Source organism: Barbatula barbatula (assembly GCF_947034865.1).
Source record: "Barbatula barbatula genome assembly, chromosome: 14".
Lineage (NCBI taxonomy): Eukaryota > Metazoa > Chordata > Actinopteri > Cypriniformes > Nemacheilidae > Barbatula > Barbatula barbatula.
In genome coordinates this window covers 5824483-5840570 of record NC_136777.1, presented here as the reverse complement: position 1 = coordinate 5840570, position 16088 = coordinate 5824483, and the positions used below count along the sequence as shown (strand labels likewise).

At 40.3% G+C, this 16088-nt stretch overlaps 1 protein-coding gene across 3 annotated transcripts; it reads right to left on the bottom strand.

The window, feature by feature from the left end:
* Positions 1 to 3547: 3547 nt before the first annotated feature.
* ism1 (isthmin 1) lies at positions 3548 to 14036 on the bottom strand. Of its 3 annotated transcripts, none has more exons than XM_079473888.1 (6): positions 12982 to 14036; positions 9364 to 9570; positions 7308 to 7575; positions 5589 to 5732; positions 4930 to 5019; positions 3548 to 4808 (listed from the first exon to the last, which is right to left on the bottom strand). In XM_079473888.1, the coding sequence occupies exons 1-6, from the start codon at positions 13114 to 13116 to the stop codon at positions 4291 to 4293; spliced, it is 1362 nt and encodes a 453-aa protein (XP_079330014.1). In that variant the 5' UTR covers positions 13117 to 14036; the 3' UTR covers positions 3548 to 4290. The 3 variants fall into 3 exon arrangements, with proteins under 3 accessions (XP_079330014.1, XP_079330016.1, XP_079330015.1); XM_079473890.1 differs by lacking the exon at positions 12982 to 14036 and adding an exon at positions 10127 to 10151; XM_079473889.1 differs by lacking the exon at positions 12982 to 14036 and adding an exon at positions 10014 to 10130.
* Positions 14037 to 16088: the final 2052 nt, after the last annotated feature.

The following is a 16088-nucleotide window of genomic DNA, read 5'->3' as shown; positions in this document are numbered from 1 at the left end:
TATACAGTGTAACTGTACATTCAAGTTAAAACATTTTAAGGCATTTTGTTCATAATTCAGATAAAATGGAAGAGCTTGTTAACATAATACTAAAATAAAAAAAATCTGCTCTTATGAAGAGCACAGACACAACCTGGAACCTACAGCAATTAAAAAGTATGAATTACATCTAAACAACTCATTTATTCATCATTTTGACCTCATATTGTCTGAAACTGTATATAACTTTTTCTTCCATAAAGCAAAAGATATTTTGAGAAATGTCTCAGTGGTTTTGTGTCCATATAATGGAAGTCAATGGGGGCCAATGTTGGTTACCTTCATTCTTCAAAATATTTTGGTGTATACAAGATTTTTCATTTTTTGCTAAACCATCCCTTTAACACAAGCATATTTCTTCAATTTCGATCCTCCTGTTCACTGCCACTGTCATGCTGTGTGCACCTTAATGCTATTTCTGAGGTTGGGACTGAGAGTTTATAACCCTTCGGCTTTGAAAAGAGATACCGGCTTTTTAAGAGGTGGCAGGGCACAGGGGTCCGCTCGACATTCAAGGTGTATCCAATGCCCCGCGCTCAGCGAGACCTAAAATGCAAAACAGACGGCAGCGCGAGTAAAGATCAAAGACTGACATCGTGCCCCCGTTCGGCCTGCTGTCCGCACATGCAGAGCTCTCCTGTCAGGATGAATCACAGCTGTGTGGCCTGTCTCTCCATGCACACCAGCTTACAGACAGGTACGGTATCTACTGCTCAATGCCACCAAAGACTCTGAACCGGTCACGTACCTCCATCCTCCTGTCACACAAGAACATTGTGTGCCACAAATAACAGGCAGATGCCCCTTCTATCTTAAAGCAGAGAGAACTTGGCTTTTGGACATCATAAATACATTTCTTAAAAGATAAGAACTCATTTGTTAGATCATGGGTTCAGTTCCCCAAAAAAATTAGACAATTGTATATCATTTTTAACGTGTTTTTCCATGTCGCTTTATTCTCTTTAATATGTAAGGCTGCACACTTAAAGCCATACGACTCGAAAGGCTGAGGTCACAAGGTCATGTGTGCATTTTCAGCCACATTTACGGCTTTCTTGCTTAAAAGGTCAACCCCTCACAAGGGTTAATCTGAGCCCCTGAACCCTTTGTGGTGTTTGTCAGCTACTTGACCTGTTTGTTCAGCTGCGTGCATCTCATTCCTGACCCCTTCCCTGCCTTTCGTGTGCCCTGTGCCAATAAGGCGACTGCAGGTCGGGCGTCCGGCCAGGTAATACCCTATTCTCCAGCAACACACTTAAACCCAGTCATTCGAGCTGGTCTTGGGCAAACAGCGGCCCGGCAGTCCAGGTCAGCTATTCCAGGTTCCACGCAGCAGAGGGTGCCTTCTAATTAAGCCTGCCATGCAGCTGCGGCATTGCGGGCCAGACACTTCCTGAAATGTGCTACACCACCCATAAAGTGCCAGCGCTGGAAAAAAACGAGTGCGAAAGCAAATGAGATTCGGTCTAAAAATTGCCTCACTCGAAACCGCCACTCTACACCTCTCTCAAATAAAATAAAAGGGTGGTCAACTGTGCCGCCACTCTTATAAAAGCCAAATAATGGTTCTGCCTCATTGCAAACGTCTTGGCTTTGCCCATCAGTGTTTTTTCTTTTTCTTTTGGAATTGTAGTTTTCAGTTGCTGTTTTCTAGACAAAATATCAGAACATTTACAATTTCCCGGACAGGGTTTATAGTGATAGTTCACCCAGAAATAAAATTCAGTCATCATTTACTCCCCATCTTGTCATTTCAAACCTGCATGACTTTCCTTCTTCCAAAGAAGATATTTTGAAGAATGTGTTCAACCCGCGCATATCTTAATTTACGATTTTGTTACTTCATCGGCAAACTAAATAAATCTATTAAGATTAAAGGAATAGTTTTTGGCTTCCACACGTTAATACATGTCTTAAAAATCGAAATGATACGTTTATGACTAAGAACAAGCATATTTAGTCACGTTAGGATGTTAACATAATACTGTACATCACTTCGCTCATATAAGGTCGCAGACAGGTTTCACGGATGTCACCTTTTGAATCTCATTGGTTGTTGCGTGTCTTAACAATCGTTCACATTTCAAGTAAACTTTTTATAAAAACTTGAATGCACTCTCAGATAAAGGCGTCCGCTAAATAAATAAAAATAAACTTCATCTTGTTACTGGTTAGTCTGAATGACACAGCGACACTGGAACCATCGAGGACATGTGAATTGTGTGTGAGAGCGACAGATAGAGCTGGTATGGAGCAGGATCTGCCGCCGCACTAACACGGGCCTGATGTTTTAAAATAAAGAAGCCTGTTTGCTTTGATCTCGAGGGGCCTCTGAAGCAGACGGTCTGATTCAATAAAGCTCACCGCTGCTTATTTCACTCACGCTGTAAGCTTAGCCTTCACTGCGAGGTGCTTTTATTAAGGTGAGACGGGAGAAGACCACGAGAATTCAATTTAGGCCAACAGCAGACGTATTTTAAACCCCTCTACATCTGCATCCCGCTGAGGTTGTGGACCTCACTTTGCACTTCTGGTGAATGCGAGTATTTCTGCAGAGAGGGTGACAACACCAGGGTGCTCTGGGCTGCCGAGATTCATTTTGACCTGCGGCTGTTATGAAAAAGAATCTGGCTTACTGTGCGCATACATCAAAAACTCAAGTTGAGAGAAAATTGTTTTAGCAGGAAGGAAATGAACACATGCTTGTCACCAAATACACGTTAGGTGGTGTCAGAGTGAATTAGGAGGCCTAATAAAAATCTAAATAGTTTTAGTGCTGGATCCTTTGATTTCTAGTATGGAGACATTGAATATTACCAGAATTTGAAATGATGGGAAAACTGGAAATATGTTTTTTTATCCAAGTGGATTTTGGCTGCAGCTTTAAAAAACAAAAAAAAGTTGTATCGTTGAAGTTTACAGATGCCTAAAATGTATCAATGCACCTGCAGATAATTTGCCTTTGCAAAACAAAAGTTGGGATTTAAGGCTGAATTTCTTCGATGGCGTAGGACACCAAGTAAAATACGAAACAAAACAGATGTAAGAAAAGACACTCCCAAAAAGAAGCCTTTCTAATGCATGCAAAGAATATTTACATGTTTGACACGTGTATATAGCAGTCAAACGCAGGCCTGTGATTGGTTGAAAAACATCAGTGAAAACATTAATATAAACAACTAAAGGGACGCTCTGAGGTTTCAGTATATCCCCTAAGAATGTGGCCTTCTATTCATATGATTGCATGATCATAGTTGGAGAAATGACACAGGAATCTGAGAATATGAGCATGCTCGCAAAAAAAGAATTTGAGCCCCGTTTAAGGGGAAGAATATTCCCCATCTGACGTCAAAGAGCTTAGGTCCGTTTCTGGATGGCGCTAATAAGAGTCTCGTGGAATGGCTTAAAGTGTTTGGAAGAGTTTATTATTTGAGGATGGATCTAATTCGACTGCCGGAGAAGGTGAAAGAACCTAGAAATCATCTTCTGCACATTTGACGCACGCTTTGTGTGATATGGCCAATTTATTTATCACTCAAATATGTCCATACATCTCTATGTACAAATTTTGTTAAAAATCCCTACTGACACATAACTATGACTCAATAAATACTTTTGAAAGATTACGCAGAGATTGACTTCACTTTCTTCAGCAATACGGGAATACGACATTATATATGAATTCTGTTCATATCAACTAAACATGTATTTATGTGAACATTATCCAATATTCCAATATAGTACTCAATATTTTTAGATCTATCCAAGGATCCTGAGGAGAGGGTTGCCAACTGCATGTTGGGCATAATAAGCATGCAAAAACATGAAAACTGGTTGTTCTTGCTGTTTTTTAGTGTCATGAACTTTGTATCCATAGCTCACAAAATGTAGTTTGCTGATTCCTGACATGATTTCCCTTTATAATAAAATTTTCCCTTTTATTTCTTATAAACAGAATTAGATGTCAAGATACCCAAGTCTTATATATGCAATACAAAGAGAACCATGGCGAGTTACGTGGTTATTATCTTGTGTATTATTTTTCATAGTTTTTCATGAAAACAACTATGATCCGGAGATTCTGAGGAAAACCACACAAAGATCCTGAGCTCTTCTGTGCTCAATGGAAACCGTGTGTATGTTTCTCATAGCATGTCCCGTTCAAACACACAGTCACAGTTTTCCACATTTGTGCAATAATTCTTAGTTCGAAGTACTTATAAGTTCAACGTTTTCTCCAACACCTTCAACTCAGAACTCTCTAGCCTCCTCAAACTGTTTGTAAAAGTCCTCATCCTGAGGGTTCTCTACACATTTCTGACTGTTATTGGGAGGTCGGGCCTGGTTGTAACGGCTCCAGTCACCCTTGCAGATGATCCACGGTAAGATGTCCACTTTGTAGTGCAGGTCAGCAGAGAACTCTGTGCTGATGAGGTTAGGCGTACCGGCCCCTTTGCCACGTGTGATGAGCTTCATGCTGTCGTCATAGCAACAGTGCTGGGCAGCCAGCGTGGTGGATTCCAGCGTGAGCATGGAACGGATGCAATAGCGTGCGGTGGGTTTGTATATCTCCAGCTTCTCCTTTGGCCCGCTGGCATCTTTCCAACGGAAGTGACGTCTGGTGGGGACATCGTGGACGTCTGCGGTGCTGTAGGCCACCTCGGTTGGGTAAAAGCAGGGGCAGCTGGGTAAGTCGTTGGCCACTTTGCCCATGTATTTCTTGAGGAACTCGCTCTTGCAGTTCATCCACCGCTCGCAACTGTCCGTGTCTGTGGAGTAACCAACATCAGGATCATTAAAGTCACACATTTAAAGTAGTATTTTGAGGTTATGATGCTCACGTAAATACAACCAATAATGGAACAGTGGGTCATTTTGGAAACAACCTACCCACGCCGAAGAGCTCTGTTGCATTAAACTCCTCTGTGCCGGCCAGCAGACTGACTTCCGTCGCAGCCGTCTTGAAGGCATCTTCAATCCCTGCATGTACAAAAGCCGTCAAATCAGTTCCAGCAATGTGTAACTTTGTAATCTAAAAAGACTTTGCTTTTATAACATTAAAATATCTGTGAATATAGCAAAAAATTTAATGCAATATATAAAATAATACATTTACATATATTGCAACCAAGTGCTTACATTTTTTTAAATATGAAAACTATTAATAATATGAGGAACTAAATGTTTTAATATTAAAATATGTATATATATATATATATATATATATATATATATATATACAGTATATATGAAGAGTTTTGTTCCAAAATGAGACAACTCAGTTTTTTATTTTTCAAAAATCACGTTTTTATTATGTTATCATGTTTTTATTGTGTTTATTGTGTTAGTTAGCTGTATATATTTGTTATTATGGGTTGAATCAAAACAAACCAACTGCAGTTTGATTGATATTCATTGGAATGCACAAACCTACATCTCAGGAAGCAAACTCTTCATATACTGTATATATTAATGATTTTATATATTGACTATTATAATATAGCAGCATATGTTTTTTCTTTGCACAAGGGAATTGATCACAACCTCACCTGGGCAACTGGGCATGTCACAGGTCCGGGACTCTGTGGCGGTGCAGGCATAGCCGCATGACCTTGTCCGCTTCTGGTTGCCATTTTTACAGGTTACACTGCACGGCGACCAACTACTCCAGTCTCCTTCTCCATCTATGTAGTCTAGCAGAGGCAAAATCTGGTCAAAAACACAATCTCTGGGAGTCTGAAACTTGTAGAGTTCAAGCCCAAGTTGTGTTCATAGCTCCCTGTGTAAATCTGATTCAGACCGTATGTTTCGGATACCTGAGGCGCACAAACCCATCTGCTGGCTATACTATTAGCATACCTCTCTAATTGGCTGATCCACAAGGGAATGTGTGAATGAGCCAGGACTGCATACTTAAGCCAACTTCCAGATACTTTTTAAACAATGACCTAGTAGTACTCTTCAACTCAACCTGTGATTCAACGAAGGCCAAAATACAACGGATACTTTACTATACAACAAACACCAAGAAGGCATCGGGACGTGTGGAGTATTCACTGCTACAAATCTGATGCATTTATGCTTAGAATTAGGTGAGCTTAAAATAAGGACACAATTTTGCTTTTGTAGGCTATTTTTGTATTATTTAGAAGCATTTTTAAACTGCAGAATTGTCATCTCTGCTTGGAACATAATATTGCAGGTCATTTTCAGTACATATATTTACACACAAGGGATAAAGTTAAATCCCCTCAAACTGACATTCAGCGCAAAATCATCATAATAAACTTACAAATCATATCATTTGTAATGTAAGAACACAGTTTTGAACACTTTTTTATGTATCTGCTCAATACTACATTACTTTCGTTTTAACCAAAAAAGTTACAGAGCTTCAAAATAAAAAAGGTCTTAATTGTCTTAATTTTGTTTAGGCCAGTAACTACAGATATGATTTAGGATTATTGGTTGACTGATTGATGGTTTGATGCTTATATTATTCAATTTCATCCCACAAGTTCTGAATATGTGGTCACATCCTTGGTATATGTTTTACTCATACTGAAATAGCTTCCACTGAAATACTGAAATAGCTTCCATATATATATATATACCATCCGTCTAACCACAGTCTGTATCCATTTCAAAAAAGTGGTTATTGGTCTCAAGGCAACATTAAAACCACATAGTCACAATCGAGTGCAGTCTGACACACAGGCAGCAACATGTTCGATACCCACTTGACCCAAAGTTCCACTAATACAAACTAATATGACAATCTACAACACTATACCCAAAACCATACAACATACAATGCTGCTCATGATGAAAATCGAAGTATTTTTATGTTTGTATGGCATCGCCGCATTGATCAAAGAAAATTCCTTCGAGGCATAAAGGGGTTTAGGCAAGTGGTGACAGGGTAAGAATGTGTTTGACAGGAAGGCTGATCTCTGGCAGTTACACATATTCACTCATTTAGCTCCACTTTACCAAAGAAAGAGCGATGGATAGAGAACGAGAGCTATTAGACTAAAAGAACAGATGCTCTGGATTCTCTCGTCCCTCCTTTGATGTTCAGGAGTGCTTTTCATCAAACAGACACAGCCCGCCACACAGAAATCTGTCAAAGTCTACAATCGCAAACTGCAAAAGATGCGCTGCCCCTGTTATAGTGACAGCTCAAATCGTCTGACATGCAAACCTCAGTGTTCTAACCTCTCAAAGCCATTCATTAAGACATTAACTTGCGGCGTGCCGTAACGTACCGTATTCTGTCTGGGCTCTGCTCCCCGTGCTGGCAGCGCCTCTTCGTTCCCAGTCAGCGACGGGCTTGAGGAAGTTGCTGTCTTCCGTGTTGCTTTCGTAGGGGTAGTCCTGTTCCTCGGGCACCTTCGGGGTTGACGCTGAGAATGAAGATGAGGAACGTTGAAACCAGTTCCTCCAGTTGGGAGCCGTCCAGCCTGGCTTGTTTTCTTTGCGCGTTCCCTTTTCCGACTCAGGCTGTTCAATACTGTCCACCACTTCTATAGTAACCTTTTATGATATATTAGTATTGTTATTGTTGTAAACTATTACATTGACATACATAAGCATATAGAAGAATATTGGTAACTCGCACCCATTCACTTGCATTGGTTTTGTGTCCATAAAATAGAAGTGAATGGGGGCCAGTTAACAACATTCCTTAAAATATCTTCTTTTATATTCTGCGGAAAAAGTCATAAAGGTTTGAAATGAAAAGTGGGTGAGTTAATAATGACAGAATTTTTGGGTGAACTATCCCTTTAAGTCAAGTCTCCGCTTTGCATATAGGACAATATAATGATCTGTTTTCAATATTTAAAATATTGCATTATATTTTTCTGGATATTTCCATATATTTTTGTTGCATATAAAAAAATTAACACTTATTCCATACTGTGCCATAAACCAAAATCAAACACTGCAGTCTGCATCAATCCCTTCTATTGCAATTCTAATTTGTTTATTTGCACATGTTAAGAATAATCATTCAGATCAAGTGTGTTTGTTGTACTGAGTGATGTTTTGTGAGAGAAATGTGTGATCTGCTGGAGGGTCCAGATGGATGTCGGTTTTAGGTCATGGTCATGCACTACGGCTCACTCGGAGAGGCGGCAGTGACTACCCCACCCCGTCCAAACACACTACGAGTAACATGTGCCTCACAGATTGGGGCAGAGGGGTGGGCTTCTCCTCTTCAACCCTCTCTCTCTCCACCTAAACATCAAGTTCAAAGGGCTTCTCAGCCTCCTTAAGACCATGAAAGCCAGACGGTGCCTTGGATCAAAGATACCCAATGCCCAGCCCCCTCCTTCTCACCCCAACCCCTCACACACATTCACTCATTGCCCGCTGCCTTCCATCTTTGGACATTGATACACTTTATCTGTTCTGGGTTAAGATTTCCACGTTTTTTCTTCTGATGTGGAACGAGCCCGTATGGATTGGCTGGCCGGTGCTGTGCAGGTGGATGTTGTTATGGAGCCTCCACTAGGTGAATGTTAGGGGTTGTTTGTCTGTGAGTGTGTGTACGTGTGTACGTGTGTGTGAGAGAGATAAAGTGCGGGGGCTAAAGACTTCTTTCTTGAATAGAGGTGCTGATGTGCAACAGGGCTTTCGGCCACATTCTGTGCGCCAACATTTGGCTTTATTATGTGCTTCGTCGGCCATGTCTACTTCAAAACTCTTTGCTTTGTGTTAGCTGCTACACAATATCTATACAAGAATACATTTGTTATCTTTCTTTACCTTGAATTGGGTGACCTTATGAATTTTTTATATATATTTACTGTCAATATATTGAATTCAATCATTTAATATGTATTTGGAAAATATATTGAATAATACATTGTAACTATATAACAATATTTTAAATAATATGTGAAGAACTGCTGTTTTACATTCTAAACATAGACACATGGTTCCAAACTAAGGAAATATTTTATTTAAATATTTAATATAATTGCATTATATAAATTCCTATCTTTGTTTCATGTGGGAAGGGAATGACATTTTGGTGTATTAACTATTTAACATCTGCTTCAGATGATGCAAAAGGACAGTGGTAAACTAAACTTAAATTAACCCGTGACTGAACCATCGTATTTGCACCATGCATGTGTTTTTTGCAATGACACAGTTGTGTAGTGAATGATGTACATTGCCACAAATCAAACGATCCCATCCAATCATATCCAAAAAATCTGATCTTAAGGGGTCACAGAGGGTTACATCATGACCAGTGGTAAATGCAACACACAACTAATGATGGATAAACTCTAAGGAAAAATGTGTTCTTACCTGTATATTGGGGTTCTGTTCATTTATGTCTGCTTTTGAAAGATCTGGGATGTTATGCAGATCGAGCACGAAACCTCCCAGACCGTCTCTCTGCAAGCTGCCCCCCGTCACTTGACGGGGCTGAGATGCTGGACTGTGAGACACTCTGGACTGTCTCGTCCCAGACCCCACCTGAACGGAGGAGCTGCTTTCTGCATTGACCTTATTCTGCGTAAATCCAAAATAGAAACTATTAGACAAGATGCAAACAGACATAAAAGTTTTTTTTAAAGAGTTGATTTATGAGGAAAAATCATACAGGAAGTTCAGAGTGAATCATTCAGGTGTAAGCAATGCTTGACTCTTTGTTGTCGCAGATCAAAAAACTATTTCATGTTTGAATCGGGTGCTTGGCCAGACAATCGGTCTGTGAATCTGTTTTTGCCCACTATAATAAACCATGGACTGACAGAACACCCAGACAATCATGTTCTAAGTTCACCTTATGACATTTTTCAGCAAGTTTGGAGGTTTAATATTAGGATTTGTTGTATTTTGAATTAGCCAGCCATATAATACATTCAATTATTCAAACACATATCTTTTTTCCACCTGAAAGGTGCGACTGAAACCTAGTCGCCTTTGACCAACCATATGTTCTTGAAACAGACCTTAAAGACAGAGATCAAGGGAAACAATACTGGTTTCGTCCAGCTCAGCTCACACTGTTTATTTACACAGAGAAAGATTAGAGACATTAGCAGCTCCACTCACTCAATCTCACCTCTGATGGCATCATTACCCACAGGTGCTACATTACCCCTCACCACCTCACAATATAAATACAGACTAATGGCATTCTGGGAGTTCTGGAGCACTTAGGCCACAGTTTGAGAACCAGCTTAAAGCAACCACAAAAATTATACTAAGATCATTTAAAGGGAAAACATTGTTTGATAATGTGTTCACATGACCTTTGTTATATATATATTTAATCTTGTGAAAAGGAAAATAAAACAAATGTCTGTTTTCGTTATTTTTTAAAAGAATATTACAGTTCCAAAACTGTATAAATGTCTTCATCTGTGGAACACAAAATAAGATATTTTGAAGAATGTTGTAAACAAAACAGTTCTGGGGCACTTTTGACTACCATAGTAGTTTTCTCTATGGAAGTCAATAGTGGCCCAGAACTGTTTGGTTACAAGCAGTCTTCCAAATATCTTTCCTATAGTGTTTAGCAGCACAACAAAATGTACACAAGTTTGGAACAACTTGAGGGGGGGGGTCATTTTTGGGTCACCTGTCCCTTTAACTTCCATGTGCCTTACTCCTGTCTGCATCTGGATGAAAAGAAGGATTTTTGGACCACAGCGGCTTCGCTTTCATATGCTGTTTTGCCGTAGAGCAGCTGACCGAAAAATACACTTTTCCCTGTCAAAGGGGGTTGTAATCGTTTCCCTTAAGATTACCAAGGCATGTGTTCGCTGTCACATAGGCACACAGGGGGCAATTACTCCACAATTGGACAGCTATAAGTAGCTTGTAATCATGCATACTGAGCTAGACAATAAGATCAAAGAGCACCATCAATCTTTTGTCTCTTCTTCCCCTCCCTCTTCCTTTCACCCAAGCCATTCCGTTTGACTGCCTGAGCGCTACATTGCGCCGTGGCTTGCAATGCAATCCACTTGAGGTACTTAGAAAAACATGGGCTCCTGTATAAAGCTGTTTAACGTGGCGTTACGGAGCAACACGCAAGCGTTACTGTTACAGAGCACATAACAATTAAAAATGTAAGAAAGAGTCACATGAAAAGAACTTTGAGAGTCTACGTCTCCTATCAACATCTGTCAAGTGCAACTGTCAGCTCCTGTTACACTTACAAACTTATACAACTTCTTTAAAAACCCCACAATAAAAAACCAAACATGATTAAAAAGTCACCCCCCCACACACACAACTCAACCAGCACATTTCGGTGTCTACTTCCTCCTCCCCACTTCCTCCTCATTCCCTCTGCTTAAGAAGCATGACACCAGATTCAATTGGGAACCTCTCAGGGGGTCTTTTCCCAAAGAGCGGACAGGAAGCGAGGGCTGGACACACCGCAAAAGGCTGTTCAAAGCAACACCTATACACAAAAATTACCTTTTTCCTACTATGGTAGTCAATGGTGGCCAAGAACTGTTTTGTTACAAGCATTGTAAATGCTTGTTTGTAAACTAGTGTTTAGAAGAACAACCAGATTTACACAGGTGTGGAACAAGTAAATGAAGTCAGAATTTTCATGTTTGGGTGAACTGTTCCTTTAACTTATTCGTATAAAGACAGAATAGTTGTATTTTTGGATTTTTGTCTGGTTGTCTCATGATTTTCAGGGGCTGGTGCTATACATCCATCCACACCTGAAGCCATCTGAGATCAGAAGCTCTGCCCAAACCTGATTATGTCTGACATATTCTATGTACATTCCTGACATATTTCCGACAACCGTGTATGTCATAAACATGTTCTTAGCGGAGAGTTCAGTTCCAAGACTCCCCACACAAAACCACAGACTTGACCTCCAGGTCGACTTTAAAATCCCTCTCAGGATCCATTCACTAACCTTAGACACTGACAGTAATGAAACCACTGAACGAATTGCTGTACTAACTTAGAAACTTTTTACTTAGTTATAAAAGATTTTCATACAATGCAAGTTTTCGAAACAAACATTAAAACAACTGTTTAACTGTTTCGCATTTGAAACCTACTGTTTGTGGATAAACATACATTCACAATGGTGTTGTGCCAACGTTTGCAGGCAGACAAAGGCATCTCGGTGTCATACTAAAAATACATCAAAAAGGCAGCCGCAGGGTTTTTAATGCTCCCAACAAAGCCCTGTTGATCTCAAAGCCTTCTTGACCCCTGCTCTGTTCTCTAGGAGCGTTGCACTTGCTCCGTAAACAGATGGCAGAACACTTTTAGCCGAAATCTGCACAGACTCATTAAAGGCAGGTCTAATCTGAGCTAATGGCCCAAAAGGACACTCCAAACAGGGGCCGCTTTCTGTAGCACTGCGAGACATTGCTCGGTTTAATAGTGTAGATCAGATTGGTTGCATGTACGATCTATATTTGGCCTGAAGATTGATCTGACCAAAACCGAAGTTTAAAACAAGACCATATCAACAGTGTGCTTGGATGACACTGATGGACCGATGGTGATATATTACAGCCTGCAGCTAAGAGTTAACACAGCCGACCCTGTGCTATGTCAATGCTACCTGACTATACAAGACAATTAATTATTCAATGAAACGTCAAATATCATGACATCTGTGACAGTCTTTTGGTAGTTTGGTTAAATATTGCATATGAAGTGCACAGGTAATGCTGATAATGCTGAATAATGTTAATCTACAAAAGGCGGAATTTGATCCCTTTGATGCCCAAATTCTCACTACCATATTGCAAAGAAATGAAAAAACATTATATATGCAAATTATAAAATGCATACTGATAAAATGTATAAATTTAGACATTTAATAAATGTCTAAATATAATGGCAGTAGTGTTGTATTTGCTTTCATGTATGCCCACATGGATGGGTGCAAATATCACAATGTATATACAGTAAGAATAAACTCACCTGCACCTGTGAGTCCTGCTCTGCGCTCACAGTGTCATTCCCCTGCTGAAGCGGACTGCTCCGCAACACAGTGATGTGTAGAGTCAGTAGAAGGAGTCCCAGCAGTAAGAGCAGCTCCGCCGCCAGCCGCAACATCCTCTTCACCCGACCGCTCTTAGGATCCTGCGGCGATGCCGGGGTCCCGCTGCCGCCTCCCGCCGCCGCAGACACTCCGATCTCCGGATCCGCCGCGGACGAGGGGCCGCAACACCACTGCGGAGCCACCTCGGGGTCCCGAAGAGCAATATTCACGGAAAAAGATTTTTGAGATTTTTTTAAAAGGCTAAACGAATCCACATCTGATAGAAAAACCAATAAGTTTCACAGCTCCTGGGTGGTTGTTTGCCTTTAAAATAAAGTTTATTCCTTCGGATGCTTCACTGATGTCCAAAGGAAGAGTTCAGAAACCACAAACGTAAGTCCTATTGATATGAACGTCACACTCCAAATCCTTGTACAATTCCATTTGGTTATTTCACATTTCTTCTGCAAAAGTAAAAAGTGAGGCTATATGAAGAAGTGTGTTTTAATGGTGCGCAGGTAACGCTGGTAAATTGGCACAAGATCACACAGTTCTAAGACCGAGCAACATTCCGCTTTTTTCTTTGAAATACAGACAAAATAAAAGCAATAAACTCTCAGACAGAGTCAGGTCCTCGAGGTTTCTTCTCTTTCACGTCCATAGTAAAACTTTTGGTTTGGATACATATGGCCGCGCTCCGGTGAGCTGCGCAAAATGTGGTGCCAACCTTTCCAAACGCCAGTACGTCTTCAGGGAGGAGGGCTCGCTCACTGTAAGCCCATCTTCAATGTGCTCGAGATCCAAATTTCTTGAGTTTGTGACTCAACTGAACTCTGTCCTTCTGAAGCGGGTGTATGAGGCGCTCTTGCGCAACACTATCCACGCATACCTTCCGCGTAAGTGTCCGGTCAAATAAAACACGACACCGCTGCTCAGGACGTGTGTTTTCCCCTCTGTCGTTGTGTATTTGAGTACAGCACAAACACAGCCAGTCTCGTGCCCATGAAGCCTTTGGTGTTTTTATACCCCCCCTCTTCTGTTAGTTTGCCGTCACCTCCCCTCCTTACTGATTTAACCCTTCTCTTGCCCCGATCCCACCCGGCGCACTCATCACCAGACTCATATCGATATGGTGTAAATTCTGTAGAAATAAAATTGCAAATCTTTTAAATCACAGTTTAATGTTTATCCGATGTTAGATGCTACAGTAAATGTCACGTGATGGGGCAAGTTGTCCCTGTTGATTTGAGATTACATTTTTGAATGTAAAGTAGAAAATTACATTGTTCATAAAAGTAGACACACCTTTTTGAAATGGCTTTAAGAAATAAAATAATTTTTTTTACATGCATATCAGATGATATTCTTATTAATAAATGCACACACCATGTGACCACTTGCCCAAACGTGATATTTATGAAAAATTGATGGGAAAAATAGATATTTGGCAGCTGGAACTTTGATTCTTGGCCCAAATTTCGTACTGTGTCTCTTTTTTGCAAATCATTTAGTGATTAATTCAATTAAAGTGATTAATGAGCGTCATTTGCTAAGTCCTATATGTAACATCTTTCTATGAGTGATTCTAATGGTAATGAACGTACCTTAATGGAAAAAGCGATAATTACTGATGTGATGAAATGAGGGTCTTTTTGACCTTGTCCAAATTTCACACTTCCAGGAATGTGTGAAGGCACAAGGTGTGTCATGATTTGCATTTGTTTGTTCTTCATGGGTTATCTAGGAGCCCACATCAAAAAGTGTGACAAATGTTTAGCGCTTGTCCTGAATTTGTGTATTGCAGGGTTTACCATGTGGTTGTGGACAACAACTTAACTTGCTGTTTGTTTGATCTGTCTGCCTTTCGAGGCATTTGCATTCTGAAAAGTCGGTCTATGTTTTACACTTCAGTAACATTTTAAAATGATCCCATCGAGACATTCCTATTATCTGTATGATCTCATTTGGTGCTGTTTATCTCCAGATCTCTCCTTCATAAACAGGACAACAAGCAATCTTCAAATATATCCACCGAGAATAGCTTCACACTTAAAGTGGCACAGATTTCAAATGGCGGACGAGTAAGCTAGCTGGGCCCCTTCGTTGATGGTCAATACTTAGACAGATGTTTTCTTCAAGTGCATTGCAGCGATGGTAGCACAGCAGAAGGAAGAAGAGTTGACTGGACATCTGTTCTCCAGACAGACTAGACCCTTTGACACAGGGTGGGGGAAACTGATGGAGAGGGGCCCATCCTGTGCGTGTCCATGTGTGTTTGTTCTCTCAGCCATTTGCGCTCGTCTGTTGAACCGTCGTTCTGTCTTTCATTTTCCTATAAACAACAAGGAACTTTTTTTCTCCGGTTGGGCTGTTACAGCCAGCGAAACAAAAATCAAGTCATCAATCTTAGGATAAGTATCTTGCTCAGAGTTAAAATGGAGATAACTCACGGGTCACCCTTGTTTGGGGTTCAAACCTACAACCTAAAGCCTTTCTGACTGATTTCTATCCTGATGCATGCGAAAACAGCAGCAGAGATTTTCTCACCTGCTAATCATCCACAGAGCACAAAAAGTTGTTCCCCGGTTTTGCATTGCTTAAATGAACAAAGTGCGCAAAGCATCACACTTCTTTATGATATCAACAAGCATTGAAACATCATGTTAAAGTGATAGTTCACCCAAAAAGTAAAGTTTATCATCATTTACTCACCCTCTTGTCATTTCAAAGGGTTTGACTTTCTTACACAAAACACAAATGAAGATATTTTGAAGAAAGTTGGTAACTGAACAGCACTGGCCCCTATTCACTTCTATTGTATGGACTCAAAACCAATTCAAGTGAATGGGGGCCAGTTAACAACATTCTTCAAACTGTCTTCTTTTGTGTTCTGCAGAAGAAAGTCATACAGGTTTGAAATGACACGATGGTGAGTAAATGATGCCAGAATTGTCCTTTTTGTGTGAACTATCACTTAAAGCTTACACATCGACATTTCTCTTCATTCCCCTCAATTCTACTCAAAACATCACATTTGCATTTATTT